This window comes from Zalophus californianus, chromosome 2, assembly GCF_009762305.2.
Source record: "Zalophus californianus isolate mZalCal1 chromosome 2, mZalCal1.pri.v2, whole genome shotgun sequence".
In the NCBI taxonomy this organism is placed as follows: domain Eukaryota; kingdom Metazoa; phylum Chordata; class Mammalia; order Carnivora; family Otariidae; genus Zalophus; species Zalophus californianus.
This window is the reverse complement of record NC_045596.1, coordinates 133486242-133508027: the sequence shown is the minus strand read 5'-3', so window position 1 is coordinate 133508027 and position 21786 is coordinate 133486242. Positions and strand designations below refer to the sequence as shown.

Below are 21786 nucleotides of genomic sequence, written 5' to 3'. Positions count from 1 at the left end.
TAACCCATAAATGAGGAAGTTGTGTTTTTATATTGAAAGAAGCTCCAGCCTCCTTCGCTTTCATGGAAAAATCAGTGTGAGTTTAAAATAGGCCAGAAAGACGTAAGGAGAAATTATACTCAATAACATTCTAAAGTTTATCCTGGTGTCCACAATTATATCTTCAAGGGTGTAGATATTCTGCGGTATTTTAAAAAATTCTGGTTGTAATTAACTTTTTTCCACAATCTTTACAGTAATAATTTGCAAAGGGCAAACATTCTTACAGATTAAGACTAACTTAGTGTTTCTCGACTGAGATCCAAGGAGAGATTTTAGGTGGTCAATGAAAATTTCCTTCCATTAAAATGGGTATTATTTAAGTGTGAGAAAAACAGATCTCATAAATAGAGTACTGTTGTGATGATCCATGCATGTTGTGAATCTTGATGAAGCTTGGTGTGAACTTCAATAATTTTGCCAATGCACTTCAGTTTCAGAAAACCTCAAGTCATAAGTGAACATTTACCATAATTGCTGTGCATGTTTATGCTAACTTATGTTCATATAAATGATTAATTTTGTTTGTAAAGATATTTAACATCACTTCAAAAGGATAAAACACTACTTACAAAACAGTTAAATTACTGCAGGAAACAAAAGTCAAATTTCTTAAATTATGGATATGGTTGCCTTCAAAGTCCCTGAAACATAAAAACAAAAATGATAAAGCGAAATTTTAATCATAGAAATAAATTGGTCAAGAATTATTTGCTTTCTCATAAAATATCTTTTTTTCCACATGCTGTTTATTTCATATAGATTCCCACATGTAGCCACTTACATAAGAGCTGAAATAATACATATATGTACTGCTTCTTTTTCTGTGTTCATAGTAAAAATGTTTTGAGTCACATCTGTATCATATGTTCATATGGGTACATATGTTATCCTGAGAAATGTGAAGAGAATGAGAAGTCAAATTAAAAAATTTGTTATGATAAATATCCACTTCCTTACCAGATATTTAATAGCGATATGTGTTAAACATCTGTCTACACCGCTCCCTTGTGGTATATTCAATAAACTCCTGTCCTTAAAAAATGACAACAACAAACAACAGAACATGTGTCTAGACTTACCAATGACATTTCTCTAAGTGGTGTGACCCTATTTGCTACAGAAGTCTGCAGAAGATTCTAATATTGCTGCAGAAGCTCCTGCTGTCAAAACAGTGTTTCACCTCTACGTCCCTTGCCTAAACACACCCTAGGAAAAATTCTCAATAACCTTTTACCACTGAGAACACCATTGTTTGCTTTATTATATTGCCACACAGGCCACGCTGTCCTTGGCTTTCCAACTTCCAGTTCAGGGAGATGCATAGAGACCCTACTTATGCTCCCTTGCTCTGTGATGCTGTCACCAGCAGGAGTCTGGTCTGAGAAGTAAAACGTGTCAAAAAACGTATATTTTAGTGTCTCTTCTTTATGGTGATCATGAAGGCATTCTTTTATTGTCCCTCTTTTGTCTTATCATTAGGTTTATGGTGGAAGTTTGTAGAACAGAGAGTTAGCCAAGGTTAGGGATATACTTTCAGGAGTAGGTCCTTAAATCTGTTCTGTCTACCCCAATACTTAGTTTTCTGGTCACCAAATAATATAGAGCTATTCAAGAACAATTGTGACTAAGGTATATGAGCTGAAGTGTGACACAGGTATGAAAATCTGCCAGGGAAACATGGGTAACATTAAAAGAAACACCTATATTCTGCTGGGTAGGCTACATCTGGAATAGTCAGTTCTATTTTAGGCATTGCAATAAAAATAGACTTTGACAAATCAAGGCATATCTGAACAATCTGGAAGACCAGGATGTAAGGGGCCTAGAAATCAAGTCAGTTGAAGAAAAGGGTGTATTTGTAATAGAAAGGAGCAAAATAAGAGAGCTAGATTTGAAGTCAGGCTGTAGAAGATATCATAGGGTTTTTCTATGTTGCATCAGGTTGCAACATTAGATTTACTGGATGAAGGACACAAAATATTTCAAATTTCAGCTCGCAATCTAGTGTCCAGAGAATAATCTTATTATTGCTACTGATATTTAGTAGAGGCAATATACCACAACTCAAGAATTTTGTAGACAGGATTTCTGTACTATATGGAATATTGTATTAAGTCTTAAATCTTGATTCTAGATCATCCTTCTAAAGAAAAAATTCTACTGTCCTATGAAATTGGAAACTAAGTACTTATAGTACTACTTTTTTTGGTCATTAGCTTTGGTCAAAACTTCTGGTCTCTCACAATATATATTGTCAGTGACAGAGACCATCTATTTCTTTCCTCTTTTATTGCTGTTACCGAGAATCTACCACCAGGTGGTGATGCTTTCTTAAGTCTCACAAAGTATCCTTAGGTGAGCTGATCGTTTTTCTTGTTAGTTACTATTGTAACATCTTTTTTCCTAGTAAACCAACAAAAATATTTAAGTTTTAATTTATATTTATACATATACTTATATAAGTATATATATTTAAGCATTAATTTACTAATTTGTAAAAATCAGTAAGAGGCACACCTCGAGGCATCATTTAGGAACTTTTGATTAAATTGTCAGTTTAGGTTAATTTTGAGTTCATTTTAACCTTTATTGGGAAATTTATTTTTGCTTTCTTCCTAAAATGAGAGGTTTTAGTCCTTGATACACAGGGATCCGGTTTGAGGCATAAACTTGAAAATTTGTTTCTTTGATCTGAAGAACAACAGTAACAACCCCCCAAATCTTGCCTGTTTCTTCTCAGCTTCCTCTCTTATCCCCTAGTGGCATTCTAAACATGCAAATCTCCTTAACCTCTACTTCCTCCCCCTACCTTTGAAACATTTCTGACTCCTATTTTAAGGAGAAAATTGAGGTGATGAGGCAGGGAGAACCCCCAGACCTACTCAACATCTACACACTTACCTGTATATGCACCTGGTCTCCTAGTCTCAAGAGGAAGAGTTGACCCTTCTCCTGTTTTAAGCTAATCCCTCCATCTGTTTCCTTGAGTTTGGCTTATGTATGTGTATGTCCTAAAATATATGATCAATTTTGGTGAATGTTCTTTGGACGTTGTTTGCTTTCAGGTTTATATCTATTAGAATTAGGTGCAGGTAAGTCTGGCAGACACCCAACCATAACAGCATAAATACATAACTACAGTTTGGTAGTCCAGGGCTAATTTGGTAGTTTCACAAAGTTGTTTCATGTTCACTTTTTACATGCTCTTGTCTTCATGGTCCGGGATGATGCTAAACTAAAGCTTGAGCCATCATATCCATGTTTTCTGGATAAGGAAAGAGAGGAAAAGCCTGCCTATTTCTCCTTAGGGATATTTCCCAGAAGTTCTACACTGTACTTCGTCCACCTTATTCACTGGAGCTTAGTCATGTGGCTATATCAAGATGTAGGAAATCTGGGGATGTCGTATTTTTGCTGGGCACACTGCTGTCCCAAATAGATCAGTTCTGTTATTGAAAAGGGACATTGCAGTTTGATATACATAAATTAGAGTTAGCTCATTAGTTATGTTATTTAGTTCTTCATATTTTTTTTGTTACTATATCAATTATTTGGTGCATATATATTTATAATGTAATATCTTTTGTGAGAAATTGCACACTATAGCATTTAAATGTCCTTCTTAGTGTTGTTTAATGAAAATTGGCCAGAATTTTGTATACTTCGATAAAAAAAAGTCTGTTTTTTTGTTTTTTGTTTTTGGTTTGCATCTATACGGAATACTTTAGACCAGTCTTTTATTTTTGATCTGTCTTAATCACTTAGTTATAGTTGTGGGGTTTTTTTTGTAAATAGCAATGAATTAGGTTTTGTTTTGTGAGCCAATGTGAAGATCTCTCTCTCTTTTTTTTAAAGATTTTATTTATTTATTTGACAGAGACACAGAGAGAGAGGGAACACAAGCAGGGGGAGTGGGAAAGGGAGAAGCAGGCTTCCTGCAGAACAGGGAGCCCAATGCGGGGCTGGATCCCAGTACCCTGGGATCATGACCTGAGCCGAAGGCAGACGCTTAACCATCTGAGCCACCCAGGCGCCCCCACTTTTCTTTTTCTTTTTTATTTTTTTTAAAGATTTTATTTATTTACTTGCGAGAGAGAGAATGAGAGATAGAAAGCACGAGAGGGAAGAGGGTCAGAGGGAGAAGCAGACTCCCTGCTGAGCAGGGAGCCCGATATGGGACTCGATCCTGGGCCAGGACTCATGACCTGAGCCGAGGGCAGTCAGTTAACCAACTGAGCCACCCAGGCGCCCTCTTTTCCTTTTAATAAGTAAGTTAAACCTGCTTAAGTGTACTGATATGACTAATTTAGCTGACTTTAAATACCAGACTTCAGTCTGCTATTTAAAAATATTACCACATGGTTTTTATAGGTTAAAAAAACTCTCAACAAATTAAAAAAACTTCCTTTTAATCTTTAGAAAGGTTTGTATATTCTATTGGTTATCTTTATAACTTTACCCAATACATTGTATCTTCTCTTTCTTAGAGAATAACAATACTTATTAATTTCCTATTATAATTTTTATTATAAGCAATGATAAAATGAGAATATGTTGTCTTCCTTTCTGCTCCTCTACTTTTCTCCCACCATATGATTTTGGTCAGTTATATGCTTTTTATTAATGTTTGCCTTAGGAATATCAAATATCCACATATTGGTAGATTTGTTGGTTTTAAGTGATGTATTTTGATTCCTGGATATTTTTCTTTATAGTTCCATGGTTATCGCTTTATTCATTTTGAAACTGTTTACTTATCTAAGATTATTATGTCTTCTTGCTGAATTGACCCCTTTATCATTGTGTGATATCCCTCTTTATCCCTGGTATAGTCCCTGTTCTAAAGTCTATTTTTTCAATATTATTTTGTAGATGATAAAGTTCCTTCTCATCCATGCCAAGAGAGCAATGTTGTTTTGTGGCTTTCCGTATCCTAAGCATAATCTTTGTTGGAACAGGATCGTAATATATGTACTCTTTGGTGACTTTTTCTTTATAATTCATATTACGTTCTTGAAACTGAGCCATGTTGATTGAAGTAGGGCTAGTTCATTCATTCTAAATGCTGTGTGTGTATCACATTTTATTTTTCCATCTGGGTCCATGTCTTCCGGCACCTTGCTCCATAATGTATCTTATCGTTTTCTATAGTTTCAAATTCTTCATATTAGCTTCTCTTGCCTATAAATAAACCTACTTCGTCTCCCATCAAAATAAGTTTAATTTACTCTCTTGATCTTTAGTTCACCTTTGGCTATTGCCCCATCTGTTCATGGGCTTATTTACTACTTATATGTCTAACTTTTTGAATTTCCAAACTTCTATTGTGGTGTTTACAGTTTTCATTTTTTGCTTTGAAAGAACTATAACAAAGGTTTTAATCTGTTGTCTGTCGTATGTCTTGCAAGCATATTATCCTGGGCTGTCATATGTCTCTTATTTTATGCATATTTTTCCACTAAATCAGTTAAATAATTTTTTTTTACCAACACATCTAACAGATTTTTCAGTTTATACTTTGCTAAATAAAAGTTCATGTGCAAGGTAAAGGTATTGTGATTAGTTTTAAAATAAATGAATATTTATAAAGCAAAAATTATTATTACTAGCATTAAAATTGGGATAATACTGGGCGCCTGGGTGGCTCAGTTGGTTAAGCGACTGCCTTCGGCTCAGGTCATGATCCTGGAGTCTTGGGATCGAGTCCCACATCGGGCTCCCTGCTCGGCAGGGAGTCTGCTTCTCCCTCTGACCCTCTTCCCTCTCGTGCTCTCTATCTCTCATTCTCTCTCTCTCAAATAAATAAAATCTTTAAAAAAAATAAAATAAAATTGGGATAATACTATCAGGAATGCATATGAGATGCCTTGTTTGGGTAGTTAAAATTTAAAGATAGTAACTTTAGTGATGAAATTGTAAAAAGTCTGCCTCTTTAGTAGTAAATCTTTTTTTTTTAGATTTATTTATTGTATTGTGAGAGAGAAAGAGAGCTGGCATGTGGGAGCGGGGGGAGGAACAGAGGGGGAGGGAGAGGGAGAAGGAGAGAGAATCTCAAGCAGACCCCGCACAGAGCATGGAGCCCAACCTGGGGCTCGATCTCAGGACCCTGAGATCATGACCTAGCTGAAACCAAGAGTTGGACGCTTAACCAGGGGTGCCTCTGTGGCTCAATTGATTAAGCCTCCGACTCTTGATTTCGGTTCAGGTGGTGGTCTCATGGTGGTGGGATCAAGCCCCATATGAGGCTCACAGTTCAGTGGGGAGTCTGCTTGGGATCCTCTCTTCCTCTCTCACTGCCCCTCCCCCAACCTGCACACATGCTCTCTCTCTCTCCAAATAAATAAATCTTAAAAAAAATAAGAGTTGGAAGCTTAACCGATTGAGCCATCCAGGTGCCCCTTTAGTAATAAATCTTAATTATTTAAAAGCACCTGGGTGGCTCAGTTGGTTAAGCATCTGCCTTTGGCTCAAGTCATGATTCTGGGGTCCTGGGATCGAGCACTGTATGCGGCTCCCTGCTCAGTGGGGAGTCTGCTTCTCCTTCCTACCCACCCCCCCAGCACAAGCATGCTCTCTCTCTCAAATAAATAAATAAAATCTTTAAAAAAATAAAGTTTTATCTGAGATGTTTATTTGGCTGTCTTTTTAAAAGCAAAGGAAATGCTTATTAATGTATGGCATAATATCTCCTACATTTGCTTCTGGTCTCAGCGCATGAATTTTTAATTGCTAATTTACTTGTGTAAATATTAATCAATTTTGCTTTATTACTAAGTTTGGATTACTGAGCATGTAATAACTGTTTAATGTGTTTATTTGAAAAAAAATTTAATTACAACAAAGGATATTGAACTTAATTTGCCCTTTTCTTGAATACTTTAGCTTGTCAACAAGGGGGTCTACTATGCTGTCATACCAAGACGCCCCCTGGACTCAGTAATGATTCTGGGGATGTTTGTCTTCCTCTAAATAGTTCCAAACTAGTGTGTTTTGAATTATTATGTCTGCTTTTTATAGCATTTCCCACTCCTGCTTTACTATCAAGTTGAGAGTTGTCACTTCACACTAATGTTTTGAACTTATCTTTCCCCTCTACTTTTTTTTTTAAAGATTTTATTTGTCTATTTGTCAGAGAGAGAGAGAGAGAGAGAGAGCGAGCACAAGCAAGGGGGTAGCGGCAGGCGGAGGGAGAAGCAGGCTCCCCGCTGAGGAAGGAGCCCGATGCAGGACTCGATCCCAGCACCCTGCGATCATGACCTGAGCCAAAGGCATATGCTTAATGACTGAGCCACCCAGGTGCCCTTTTCCCCCTCTACTTTTAATCTGGCTCTTCTACTCTGCTGTGAGCTTAGAAATCAAGCAACAAACAAAACTTCAGAGACTTTCCTACAAAATGAGAGACAGCAGAAGTTTTCATATAATACTGTGTATGTGGTTTATTGAATAAACTTTCAAATAGTTATTTTGGTTACTTATTTCTTCATTTTTACCTGCATTTTAAATAGGCAAATTTACTGGGTAACTGAGCTCTGAATAGGTAGAGTGATACTTATTACCATAAGCAAAGTTACTGTAAACATTTCCATGAAACATATTCTATTGTGATTAGACTTCAAAGATAAATTCTAAGTATCATATTCCCATGAGGCAGAATTTAGGAATGAGACTAAAGTGTCTTGGTCTTTCTGTATCAAATTAATGGGTGAAAACAGACCGACAGAAGGAAGGAAGAAAGAGATGTTCTATAGCTGCTGGACATCCCTTCTGTCTTTCTTCTTCCTGCCTCCAAATTTTTTTGTGCACGTGGGAGGTGTTTTATCTTGGCGAGAGTCTAGAGGAGTTGGTTTAGACAATGGGCACGTTTAATAACAAAACCATGCTAAAGTAATTTGAGGAAATGTGATATGACATTAACAACCTATCATTTTTAAAAACCTAATATCCAAAATGAACTAGGCAAAACCAGGAAAGTTAGCTGACTTCTTTAAGAGAAGGTTCATCAACTTACAGCCAATGCAGTCTTGGCATGTGCTGGCAAAGAGGTTTATCTGGTAAATGGATGAGGACGTTATTCATCAATGCTCTGAAAAAGAAACGAAAGAAAAGAAGTCACATTTTTCTGGTTCTTTTCTCATCTTAAGTCAAACATGGTATTATCATTATCCTTTTTGAAACCACCAAAATCTAATAAGTTAGTTGTCTTCTCTTTTTTTTTCTGTAAGTCTTGTTATATTTAAGTGCTTGTTAGTAATAAAATTCGACAAATGATAGTTGTCAAATGGAGGAAGCAGCAATGTTAGTAACTGAAGGAAAGCTTGTGCCCTTCAAAAGTGGGTAGTGAGAAGGAGTTGATTTTCGATTAATGTTATTTTTCTTTACCAAGATTAATACAGGGCAGTAATGGTGTGCTTTAGAATATTTCAAAGAACATGCCAGTAATTTAGTTTTGATGGGCTGATGTCCTAGAAGACAGAAGATCTTATAAAATCATTAAAACTACAAAATAGCCTCACAGAATATGATTAAAAGATGGTTGGTACTTGGAAAGGCCTTTTGGGGGCTTTAACAATTCCATATTTAATGCTGTTGAACTTAAAGCAGTCATTTTTTTTCATGTCTTTTCCTTCAATTGAAATATTTGCTTTAATTTTTAGTACTTACAAGAGAATAAGAGAATTTAGTCCATAAAATGTTAGTGGGGAAATTCGACTGAGGTGATTATCTTCAATTATCCTGCCAGCCAGAAGAAAAAATTGATTCATTTATATATTTAGAATATAAAAACTAATACTATAAAATGCCACATAAATTAAACATACAGCCATTCTAGTCTGTGGAGATCTTCAAAAACACCCGGCTTCAAGAAAGTTATTCTGTTATGACTGAGATACCTGAAAAAAGAGAAATGACTCCAATAAATGTGTTACCGTCTTTTTTCTTGATTTTTTAAAGATTTTATTTTTCAGTAATCTCTACACCCAACGTGGGACTCAAACTCACAATCCTGAGATCAAGAGTCGCGTGCTCTTCTGACTGAGCCAGCAAGGCGCCCCAAATGTGTTACTTTCTTGATATCTTACAATAAGGAAAGGAAAAACAAGAATCATCCATCTTAGATTTTCTTATATGCTATTCTCATCACACCTTTTCCCTTCTTTTGGGTCTCTAAAAGGTCTTTGTCACTTACCTTTTTATGTCTAGATTTTAGTTCACCTTTAATCAGTCAATCACTCTATTCATTCATTCACCTATGCCTTTACTCATCAAATTGTTTTGCGCACCTACTCTGTGGCACTATCATCCCTTTCTCTGAGGGGCTTTGAGTCTAGAGGGAAGACAGAATATGAACAAGTTATTATAGTAACGTGGGGAAGAGAGAGAAGTTTATAAGGTATGGTTGTTCTGACATTGCAGCGGAGAATTTGGCTTTGTTGGGGGTGGGGAGAGCAGAGTGTGGAGGAGTCAGGACACAGAAGCCTTTACTAAAGGGGGCACAATTGGATGAATGGAGATTTGGATGAAGATGTCATTCACAAAACAAAGAATGGGTAGGAGTTCATATAGGCAGAGGAGATTGCTTATGCAAAGGCAAGAGGTCAGAGAGAGAGCCACAAGTGAGGGGATCACCAGGCATTTCAGTGCAGCCTCACCATGAAGGGGCTGGGAAGAGAGACAGAGGATGACCCTGGGAGGCAGGTGGGGGTCTGTTCTGGGAAAAAAGGACATTGCATGCCTTACCAAAGAGTTTGACCCCACCTTACCTACCCAACTTTACTTCTTATGCTTCTTCAGAGTGAACCAACTCTGTTCTGTTACGTGGATCTCGCCCTCCCTTCGTGTTTATTCCTACCTCAGTCTCTTTAGGACAGCAATGCACTGCGTGACTCTGCTGTCAGCTTGAGTCCTGGCTTTGCTACTTATTAACAGTGTGACCCTAAGGAAGCTGTTAACTTCTGAAAGCCTCAGTTTCCCCAACTCTAAAATGGAGGTAATATTCGTACCTGCTTTATTGGGTTGTGGTAAGATTGGAGGCAATGTATGACATAAGCACTCAGTACCTATTTATTACAACAGCACCTCTGTTCATGCCTACAATTCTGATTTCTTTCCTTTTCTTTTTCCTCTCTGCCTATGATTCATATGCAAGTTTTAGTTGAAATTTTACTTCCATGGATACATGGACCACATTGATTTCTCTCTTTTCTCCATTCTGACAGTTTTTAGAGTTGACATCTTACAAAATTTCTCCTGCCGGCTGTCTCCCCTGTCTCCAGAAAGTTTGACCTTTGCTTAGGGATAGCAAGAGATGATGCCCCATATTAGAACCCCTTCTTTCCCTCCCCTGTAAACTTGGAACCCCATTTAGGCACAGGAAGGTTGTAGAATAACTACAACACTTCTCATGACCACCTCAGGGCTCTCCTTTATTTATTTATTTATTTACTTACTTACTTATTTATTTATTTATTTATCTATCTATTTACTTATTTATATTTATTCATTATTTATTTATTTACTTGCTTTTTCTTTCAAGATTTTATTTAAATTCAAGTTAGTTAACATAGAGTGTAGTATTAATTTCAGGAGTAGAATTTAGTAATTCATCACTTGCATATAACACCCAGCGCTCATCCCAACAAGTGCCCTCCTTAATGCCCATCACCCACTTACCCCTTCTCCCACCCCCCTCCCCTCCAGCCACCCTCAGTTCCCTACAGTTAAGAGTCTCTTATAGTTTGCCTCCCTCTCTGGTTTTATCTTATTTTGTTTTTCCTTCCCTTCTCCTCTGTTCATCTGTTTTGTTTCTTAAATTCCACATAAGAGTGAAATCATATGGTATTTGTCTTTCTCTGACTGACTTATTTCACTCAGCATAATACCCTTCAGTTCCATCCACGTCATTGCAAATGGCAAGATTTCTTTCTTTTTGATGGCTGAGTAATAATCTATTGTGTGTATATATATATATACACACATTTTCTTTATCCATGCCTCGTTTGATAGACATTTGGGCTCTTTCCATATCTTGACTATTGTGGACAGTGATGCTACAAATATTGGGGTGCATGTGCCTCAGGGGTCTCCTTTTAAAGCCAATAGCAATCCCCTAGGTACATTTGACCCCCTCCCATATCCTATACCCCTCTGTTTAGCCCAGTCCTCTTTATTTTCCTGAGTCATCCTTCATTGCTCCAGACCCCAAATGGTCACTCATTTCAGTGAATCTTTTTTTTTTAAGATTTATTTTATTTATTTATTTTAGAGAGCAAGAGAGTGAGAGAGAGCATGTGCATGCACAAGCGGGGAGAGGGGCATAGGGAAAGGGAGAGAATCTCAAGCAGACTCCGCTCTGAGTGCAGAGCCCAGTGATGCCAGGCTCGATCCCACGATCCTGAGATCATGACCTGAGCCAAAATGAAGAGTCGGACGCTTAACTGACTGAACTGCCCAGGCGCCCTTTTCAGTGAATCTTAATAGCAGTTTTGATCTGAACAACACAGGTTTAGGATTTAATTAAGTAACTTCTTTTCATCATTCTTTAATTGTTGTGTGCATGCTGGTTTTGTTTCCCCGCCCTAGGTCATAAGCTTCTGGGGTGCAAGAGGCATGCCTCTCTCTAAGTGGTAGCGTAGCCCTTTTCCTGAAATATTAGGGTGTAAGCTGCTGGAAGGCAACCTGTCTGACTTATCTTTCTATCCCACCTCCCCGTGGTGTCTAGCTGAAAAATTTACACACTCTAAGGGCTAATGAATATTTATGGAAGAATGAAAAGCAGGAATCCAATGATTGTCACTGATAACCTGGAAGTATGTAACAGCTTTTTTTTTTAATTTTTTTTTAAAGATTTTATTTATTTATTCATGAGAGACAGAGGAGGAGAGAGAGAGAGGGAGAGAGAGAGAGAGGGAGAAGCAGAGGGAGAAGCAGGCTCCCAAGGAGCAGGGAGCCCGATGTGGGACTCGATCCCAGGACCCCGGGATCATGACCTGAGCCGAAGGCAGACGCTTAACGACTGAGCCACCCAGGCACCCAGTATGTAACAGCTTTAACATCCAAACAATATTCCAGTGCTATGAGTAACCATGGAAGGAGATGGAGGACCCTTTAAAATTTGTGGTACTAGTCTTCACATCCGTTGAACTTTATACCAAATCTGGACTGTCTTTCACATCCATTGAACATTAAACCAAGCAAAAGTTTTGAACAGATTCATGGGGGATTGGAGAGAAAGATAGTCAGGAGTCTCGTGGGAATGAATCCAATATGGACTTTGGGTGATTTGCCAAGACAGGAAAGAGCCGGGTGGGCTAGAAGGGTGGAGGACTTGGCAAAAGTGGTTACTCTTAGGACATCGAGTCTCCAGGGCCCTTCTTCCATTTTGCTGGTGAAATGATTAGATAGCTTTTCCTCAGTCTCAAACCCTCATGCCACAAACTAGGAATCTGACTGGAATGAGTTTCTTGGATTAGGATTAAAAAAAGTGGTGTGATATGGAAAGTAAGGGGGCAGAAATAGAAATATAGGGAGTTGTTGATTTATGCGAGTTTTGGTTATATTTCCACGCCATTACTTCTTACAGGAGGTTAGGTTCAGCTGCTTAGTAAAACTCAGTGAAATGGAACTTTGAGAAAGCCAATCTTAAAAAGCTTTGCTAACTACAATGAAATATTACTTCATACCCATTAGGATGGCTGTTTTAGGGAAAAAAAAAACAAAAACCCAAACAACAAACCCCTAGAAAAGAAGTATTGATGAAGATGTGAAGAAATAAGGGCTGTTGAAGTCAGGACTCACGCAGGAGCTTGTCTGAGTCGGAACCCCAAGGACACAGGGCTGTGCTGACCCTTCCACGGATGTGGGCAGGAGGGCTGTGTGCAATGGACGAACTGTGGAATGGGCAAACTAATTGGCACGGGTACTTACAGTTTAGTAAGACTGTAGAGTCCTCTGAACGCATAGATGGGTACGGATCTAATCTTATTGTTTTGTAGGCACCTGTGGAGAGAATTATAAAAAAAAATGATAATGAAAGAGCGTTTCAGTTTTGCAAGATGTAAAGAGCTCTTTGGTGCCTGTAGCAAAATAGGAATGTATTTAATGGCTCTGAATGTACGTTGTAATTGGTTAAGATGGTATATTTTACATCCTATGTATTTCACCGCAATAAACATTTTTTTATTTTATTTTAGTTTTTTTAAAAGATTTTATTTATTTATTCATGAGAGACAGAAAGAGAGAGAGAGAGGCAGAGGGAGAAGCAGGCTCCCAAGAAGCAGGGAGCCCGATGTGGGACCTGATCCCAGGACCCTGGGATCATGACCTGAGCTGAAGGCAGACACTTAACCATCTGAGCCACCCAGGCGCCCAATAAACATTTTTTTAATTAAAAAAAGGTGAACATAACACAATAAGTTAGGGAAACTAGATATCATGTCATTTTGTTTTGCTATTAAGTTCGGGTATGATTAAGCAAGTTTTATTTAGAAATTCTAGTTATAAGGATGAACATTTAGTAGTTAAAATTTAATATTTGAATTTTCTATAAGTAAAACTTTAATGCACAGTAGGCACTCAATAATCAAACAGTCCCAGAAGTCAGACTTTTTAACATTTCCTGCTGTAATAGAAAGATTGGCATTTAGCAAAGAGCTGGCAAAAGTACAAGTATGTGATATCTTTAAGGCCCTGGATCATATTCTATGTTAATCACAAATCTGCCCAACAAGTCAACTTTAATTTTGTTAATTTGACACCCCAAGCCTTGCTCCAAAAAGTGTTTGAGGAAGCTTATAAGGAGTATTTATGGCAAAAGAAAAAAAAGAAGTAAAAAGACTCAGGATTAGAAGAATATAAATTAGACTGGCGCGTCAAGACAAGAATGCAGTCTTAAATAGTTAACTAGTCATCCAGGATGATTGGCCTTGGGCTAACTGGAGGTCAAAGGAAATAGGTACCGGAGCACAAGCAAATGCATCAAATGCACCCTTGCAAAGCTTTGTACCTCTGCATGTACTGGCCCCAGGTTGTAAGAAATGACACAGTAAGGGCTTTGAGCCTGACTTCTTGTTCTGAATACAGGTCATCATTGTCCTTTAGGGCGTTCTGAAGTTTATATGTATATATTTTTATAAATATTGGGAGCAATAAGGAAGAAACCAATATGAACACATTTTTTTAAAAAAGATTTATTTATTTGAGAGAGAGAGAGAGAGAGAGAGAGAGAGAGAGAGAGAGCGCGAGCATGGGGCGGGGGGGGGGGCAGAGGGAGAGGGAGAGAGAATCTCCAGCAGACTACCTGCTGAGCACAGAGCCCAACTCAGGTTCGATCTCACAACCCTGAGATCATGACCTGAGCCAAAATCAAGAGTCGGACATGGGATGCCTGAGTGGCTCAGTTGGTTATGTGTCTGCCTTCAGCTCAGGTCATGATTCCAGAGTCCCAGAATCAAGGCCCGCATCAGGCTCCCTGCTCAGTAGGGAGTCTCCTTCTGTCTCTGACCCTCCCCCCTTCATGTTCTCGCTCTCAAATAAATAAATAAATAAATAAAATCTTAAAAAAAAAAGAGTTGGACACTTAACCAACTGAGCCACCCCGGCAACCTCAGCATGAACAAATTCTTAGTTAATTAGAAATTTTGACTAAATAGGATTCCCTATTTCTCCAACATGCAAGAAAACCTAACTGTGATTGTAAAAATGTTATTATTAAATTTATTATGCTTTTAACAATTTCACAGAACATGCTGTGGTTCCAATTACATAATAGGGAATGCATCTTTCTCACGAATACACAGCGAACCTTTAGCATGTATTTATTTGTTCCTAAGTATTTTAATGATTAGTGATTAATAGACTGTATTGCATGGAGGTTGAGCAAAGCTGTATCTCTAATAATCAGGTAGAATTTTTTTTTTGTAATTAGGCTATTTTGATCTACTAGTTAAAACAAACTGGCTGTTCAAGAAGTAATTTGGGGCGCCTGGCTGGCTCAGTCAGTAGAGCACGTGACTCTTGATCTCGGGGTTGTGGGTGTGAGCCCCACTTTGGGTGTAGAGAGATTACTTAAAAAAGAAAATCTTTAAAAAATTAGTTCAATGTTTATTATGTAAAAATACTGAACTACTGTGTTATATAAACCTGAATTTTGATATTTAAATTGGGAGTATTAACGCCTTTTAAACGTGTGGACATAAGGTGGTGCTACAGATCACAAAAATTTTTCAGTCTCCAAAAATCATAAAATAGAATACCGAAGCATCCTCTTGAAGTTTTTACATAAGGCCTAATTTTGAGAAGTTCTTCTCTGCTGATTGTTAAACATCCAGAATAAAGTTTTGAAAGTCATTTTTATTGAAATTTTTATTTTTTAAATGTGAAACATACTTTTTTGCAGATTATCTGGGTTTTGAGTACATTTCATTGGATGAAGTAGATTAATTTTTCTTCTGCTTTTGCTCAATTTCTATTTGTTTTCTTAAAGAAGAATGTACAGATAGATATAGATCTATGTGTGAGGTTTCTTCAGTGTAAAACCAGAACTAAAACAGACATAGGTATGAAAATGAAACTAGGAATTCTGAGATGTTTTCTAGTTAGCATGATTCAGGCACAGGATATTTAAACCCAACAGTTCAAGTATGATATGATTTAGTCACAGAGTTGGACTAAATAGCAGGTAAACATAACCCGGGCCATTATGGATTTTTGGAGTATACACAAAAATGCTGAACTGATGGGAATCTAGCATGTCAGATGCTACTTGAGGCGAAAATAAAACAACCTGCATGGCAGATATGAAAATGGAATTAAGTCCCCCAAACAACATGCTCTGGGGTTTCAAACCACCACGACTTGCTCTCTTAGCTGGAGACTGAATTTGCAAACATGTGGAAGAAAATTCTTCACAGGCCAGTGTGTGGCAGGACAACTCAAAACTTACGTGCTCCAGTTTTTTTGGAAATAAGTATCTGTAATTTTTCTAGAATGGCTTCTAGAACTCCTCAAAAAAAAAAAAAAGTTGCCTGGTAGTCTCTAGCTAACAGCTAAATAATTTCCTGAGGAGGCACTAGACTTAATGGTATAGTGTTGGTCTGTGCAGAAGTGGGAAGAGATAGATAGGCCAAAACAATGTGAGTTAATTTTAACACTGGGAATTAAATTTTTTTCTTACAGCTTCTGAAGATTATGGTACTTCTTGAAGCCATCAGGAGGAAGCTTTCTTATTAAGTTCCACTGAAGTGACCTGAAATAAATGTAAGTTGTGGTTCTTAAAGTGTTTTTTTCTTTACTTTTATACTACAACAGTATAAATAATTCTAAGCTTTATTTACTTTAGCATCAGCTCTCAGGAAACATTTTATTTCATGATGTTACTCTCATATCCATAGTACCATTTGAACTAGGTCTAACTGTTAGTTTTGTATTATTACAGATATTTATCTTTTCTTAAATTTAGGTTACAACATTGTCATTCTAACAAAACACAAAAGTAATGAAACTGGGAAAACAGTTGTCAGTTACATTTTCTTTCCTCTTTTTATTTAACAGGAACTAGAAAGCATCTCATTTTTGAAGTGGCAATAAAAATAGTGTGTTCTGTTTAAAGCACATTCAAGAACTTAGGTAATTTTATATTCTTCAATATTTCATTGCTCACATCCCACTACCTTTACTTCCTTTTAAAATTCTTTATGAAGGCAACTGTCAATTGGTAAGTACAACTGAACCGTCTTTATTCAATAAGTGATTTCATTTCAATTTCTAGTAAATTGTATAGATTCACTTGAATCACAATTTGATATGTAGCTTGCCGCAAACCAGGTCCACATAATTGTGGTTCTACTGGGAAGGATTTAAACCTTTAATTTTTTAAAGAAAAGCAATGTAAGGTAGTAGGAAAAAAAAAATTAAAGAAGCAAAAAACCAAACCAAACAGAACAACACCCAGACCATTGCAGCTGGAGTCTCTTGCATGAACCATACATAATCTTTCCTTGTCAGTCTCTTTAGCTGTGAAAGCATCTATTTGTACTAGATGACCTGTAATAATATAATGCCATTGTTACTATCTTTATATGGAACAGATGCTCCTTGTTAAGTGAACAATAGACTGCATTGTGTGCAGGTTGTCTGCTGTGGGATATGCATTTGGAGATGCTTGATAGGCAAAAAGGACTCAGGTTATGACAACATCATACAGTAGGCACTACCAGTGTTAGTTGTTATGTTGGTTTGGACCAGTGTTGCTTAAACTTGATAATGAAGACTTCTTAAAGCAAAATAGTTTCTCAGACTCCTCAGGACACAGTTTTGGAATCTAACTTGCGAAATGCTATTCTAGAGTCTAGGAGACCATGTATCCTCAACAGGTATGTTATTGCTCCACGGTGTGAAAAACGGTTCTTAAGGAGGGAAAAAACATCTTACCTTTTTAAATGGATGAAGAACAGGTATACATAAACAGAGATACAGTATATGTGTTCTATTAGAATTTCACAGGAGGGGACAAATAGAAAAAAATGCCTAAAAGGCCTTGGGGGGCAGTAATGAAAAGAAAAAAATTTAAGAAACACTGTTCTGGACTATACATAGCAGTCATTTAGTGGTTTTTAATGAATGAATGCCAAAGGCTGATTAACTATGAACTCTCTCTTGAAATCTTTCTTAGCTGCCAGGCTATCACTAAATGTTCTTTCATTCCTTATGTTAGCTAATTGAGAATTCCTGTTCTACTAATCATTCTTCCTTGGCTTGGATCTTCAATTCTGCTTTACATCCTGTATTACATGTTTGTGTTGTATAAAAATGAACAGTTGAATATTTGAGTTTGATTTAAAAATATGGATTAAAGCTTAGTGTGTTTTCAAAAATGTGCTCATTCATTCATACATTCATTCATCTTCTCAACATATGTTGAATTCCATTTGCACTTTGGAAGAAAAGGATAATGTCACTGCTCTTAAGAAGCTTATACTCTATTTGGGTGACAAAGAACATATTTTGTCTATAAATAGAGAGTTTTCTTTGGACCATGACTTCAGTTTTATAGCCCAGGGCTAAAAAGGCCATCATCTTGTTTTTTTTTTTATTTTATTTATTTTCTTGTGACTTCAGTGAAAAAACAGTGTTTAGAGCTTATTATACTCCATTAGGAACTTTGGAGGATACATAGAAAAGCCAAATTGTAGGTCCCCATTGAGCTTATGGCACTTCCCTTTTTCTGGTGGAGAAGATTAGGACTCCAATCACTACAGCACAAGGAAGAATGTTTGATGTGCTTCAGAGAGACACAAGTGAGGTTCTAATGAGAGAATCCAAGAGGAAGAGCCTAACTGCACGTGAGTGGGAAAGTTACTCTGGAGGGAAGGAAAGCAAATTTAAGGATTCCTTAAGTAATGTTTCTTAGAAAGTTGGTTTTTTTTTTTTATTGACAGTGCCTAGGATTTTTAGGCTACTTCTTTCTAAATGATGTCAAATATTTTAACAAATAGCATTCTCCATATTTTCATAATACCCTGTTGAAATCGAAAAAGGTAGGTGGTATTATTCTCAATGAATAGGACAAGCCAAAAAACTTTTTAATATGATAAATTCTTGTGTTTTAAAGTGTAATATTCCAAGTCTGACTCTTTACAAAGTGGTGTGTGTAGGCGAAAGAGAGAAACTACCTAGTTTAATTATTATTGTCAAAGCTAGGCATAGTTTTGATAAAGTTCTTACAATCAGATTATGTAGTTTAGTGATTGAATTCTAGGATCTGTTATAGTCAGCCTTCACACAGTCAAAACTACCAGTTAGGAAGCCAGAACAATGCATAAATAATCATATATTTGTTTGTCTTTTATGTTCAATTGCGTTTATGAATTGTCTTAAAAATCCCAACTTCAATACATATTACTTGGATTATTGGTTTTTTTGATACTTATATATGATTTAGTCCATTTCCGACATTTCCCTGTGAGAGTTCCAATTCAAGATACGGAACGAGCTCAGTAATAAAATTTGATATTTATTCTTCTAACATATTTGCTGTGAAGCCCACAGTTCCTTTTCTCTATGGAATTGAATGAAGGCTGGGGCGAGGTATGATGTTGAGTCAGAGTTCTGCAGAGTAAAGTAGAAATGGACAACCTGAATCAAGCTGCTCAACCCAAAGCACAAGAAATTGCTATTTTTTAACAAAAAATAAAGTGTTACAGACACAAACTCCTGAGCTTTATTTCTCCATCTTCAAATTCCTGTTGAGAATTTCTACTGACTGACCTGTTCACGTCAAGTTGAAAAAGGCATCTAAAATTGGAGTCCTAATCTTTCCCACTTACTGTCACCCAGTCTCCCCATTCTCCCACCACTCTGTTACTCAGGATGGAAACTCTGAAGTCATCTTGGACCCTTCCTTCTCCCTTGCTTCCCTGTAGCCCATCTTCACGAGGAGCTGTCCCATCCCAGTTTCTATACCAAGGCTTGAAAACTGGTGGCTCACAGGAGTGCACACACTTCTTTATGAATATATGTACGAATGGTTGTACAATGGCTGTATGAATGTATGTATGAATGTACTGAGCCAGAACAGTTTTTTACTTTAACTTGAATCCGAATGCCTTTGGGTATTCTTTAGGGGCATGAACTCTCTGGTTAGTATTGCCTATCTTCTTCCATCCCTCCAGTTCTGTCTCTTTCTTCCTTTCTTATGCAAAGTTTAGCTAAGTTGTAGAAGAACGGATTCAATTCTTAATTTCAGGAAAGTGAAAAATGAGACTGGCAGCATCGGGGTATTCTTTGACTCATTTTCTGATAATTTGATACAAACAGTGGGGGTGATAAATGTTTCTCTTTGAAAATAGAATGAAATCATCTCAAGTTTTATACCGAGCAGGTCCAGTCATGATTTAAATCATGGAAACTCTCCACAGAACCTCAGATTATTATTTTATTCTAGTAAAATATTATTATTGTTTTCTAGGAAGACTAATTACTATGGAAGAGAGCTCTGGTGACTTGAGGATAGGATAGAATGTTAGCCTTAGTCTGGGTGGGACTGTCACTTGTTTCCTTTGGAAAACAAGTCTTTGTGGTTTAACCTGCTTGATGTTCTTAGCTCATTGCCAATTTGGATAAGTTCTTTAGGTCACCATCAGTTGAGGAAACCCACCCAGATTTTGTTAATTTAATGCCACCACTGTCTACAGGAACTCTGAGCTCTAGCTCTCTCTGCCTCTTATAGTTCAAGCATATGAGTTGCTGTGTTATGTGGTTTGGGTTGGCAAAGGCAGGACTTATTTGTAAACTTAAGAATTACTCCTATTTTGTCTTCTTATACTCAAAAGTCAGAGCCATACGGCACTAAAACATCTGGATGAAACAAAAAACTCAGCAAAAACATTGGATTAAAGTATCTACCTTCCCCTTATTTCTTTTAAAATGTTTCAGACAAATGTGTGTGACTGTGTTGCTAAAGTTTGCTGAATTCAAATTAGTACTGGATCAATAAACCACTTAGTATGAGGATAATTTTCTTCTATATACATAAGTTTGAGTTACTTGGGGTGGGGGCGGAAACAACATCAACATCTCTGAGCCAAATGTGATTCAGGAGAGTTAGATTTTAAATATGAATTCATAAAAATGAATATGTTATCCAATTTATTTCACTTGTTTTCTTTTTTTTTATTCATAGGTAAGAGTGTTTACAACAAAGTTCTAAAAGAGCTCTTTCAATAAATGTCAGTTCTTGTAATAAGAAAACTCTATATAATAGTTTAACTGGCAGCCTTTTCTCTTTAGTAGCACACAAATGATGACATCTTTTGTTTAGATAAAATATGATACTAAATACTAAATAGGATTATTATGAAGGTCTAAATAAGTTACTATATCTAAATACTCCACAGGTTTATTATGAGGGACTAAATAAATTAATATGTAGAATAATTTAGAGTGGGGCCTAACATTTAATGAATGTAAAATAAATAGCAGCAATCATTATAATTGACCGAGAGCAATGACATCATCTTTGAATAAAAATGCATTAATAATGACAAGGCCTTAATTATGATACAGTTTTACAGGTGCTATTCTGGCTGTCAGGATGAAGCCATTCTTTTCTACTTACATTACAGTCACATTTGAAGAAACTGACGGAACAGCTCGTAAATTGGTCTCATCACAGTCAACCTCTAAACCTCGGCAAAGACATTGCATGGGCACAGAACCGACCACTGAATAAGGAGGAAGTTGTAAGGAATGGGGGTAGTGAGGGACCAGGAAGAGGAGGGTGATGAAAAGAAAGAAATGAAAAGCTATGAGAAAATTATTTAGTACAAAAGTATGTTTTACCTAAGCAATATGGGCAATGCTTTAAATTAAGGTTACAAAGTTTGTTTTTAATTTAATGTTAAAATGATGCTACGACATTAAACAGACACATTTACCAGCCCATGCATTTCTGTAAATAGCTGACAGCTCTTCTCTGTTTATTGCAAAATGAATGAAGTCATCTGCTTTTACTCACCCGAGGAGAGTGGTTATGTCCAGGGGTGACATGATAGTGTGTGATGGGCTTTAATGTCCATTATTAAAGCTGCTATTTAAGAATAAAGTATTTATTAATGGCATAATCAAACCCTTAATGGAAGACTAGGTCATTTCTAACTAGTGAGGAAGAGAACTAAACACGAACTTATAGTGTTGGTAGAATTCTTTTTTTTTCTTCTGGAAAATTCAGGAGTTCTCTAAAGGATTATT

At 36.8% G+C, this 21786-nt stretch overlaps 1 protein-coding gene across 1 annotated transcript in view; it reads right to left on the bottom strand.

Moving 5' to 3' along the window:
* The window catches only part of RXFP1 (relaxin family peptide receptor 1), a 60269-nt gene that overhangs the window by 15102 nt on the left and 23381 nt on the right, over positions 1-21786 (bottom strand). Inside the window, exons 4-10 of the mRNA XM_027599133.1 lie at positions 21155-21260; positions 16214-16285; positions 12967-13038; positions 8862-8933; positions 8704-8775; positions 8051-8125; positions 612-683 (exon numbers count right to left, since the gene is read on the bottom strand). Coding sequence (XP_027454934.1) covers positions 612-683; positions 8051-8125; positions 8704-8775; positions 8862-8933; positions 12967-13038; positions 16214-16285; positions 21155-21260 — 541 coding nt within the window. The remainder of the gene's footprint in view (positions 1-611; positions 684-8050; positions 8126-8703; positions 8776-8861; positions 8934-12966; positions 13039-16213; positions 16286-21154; positions 21261-21786) is intronic.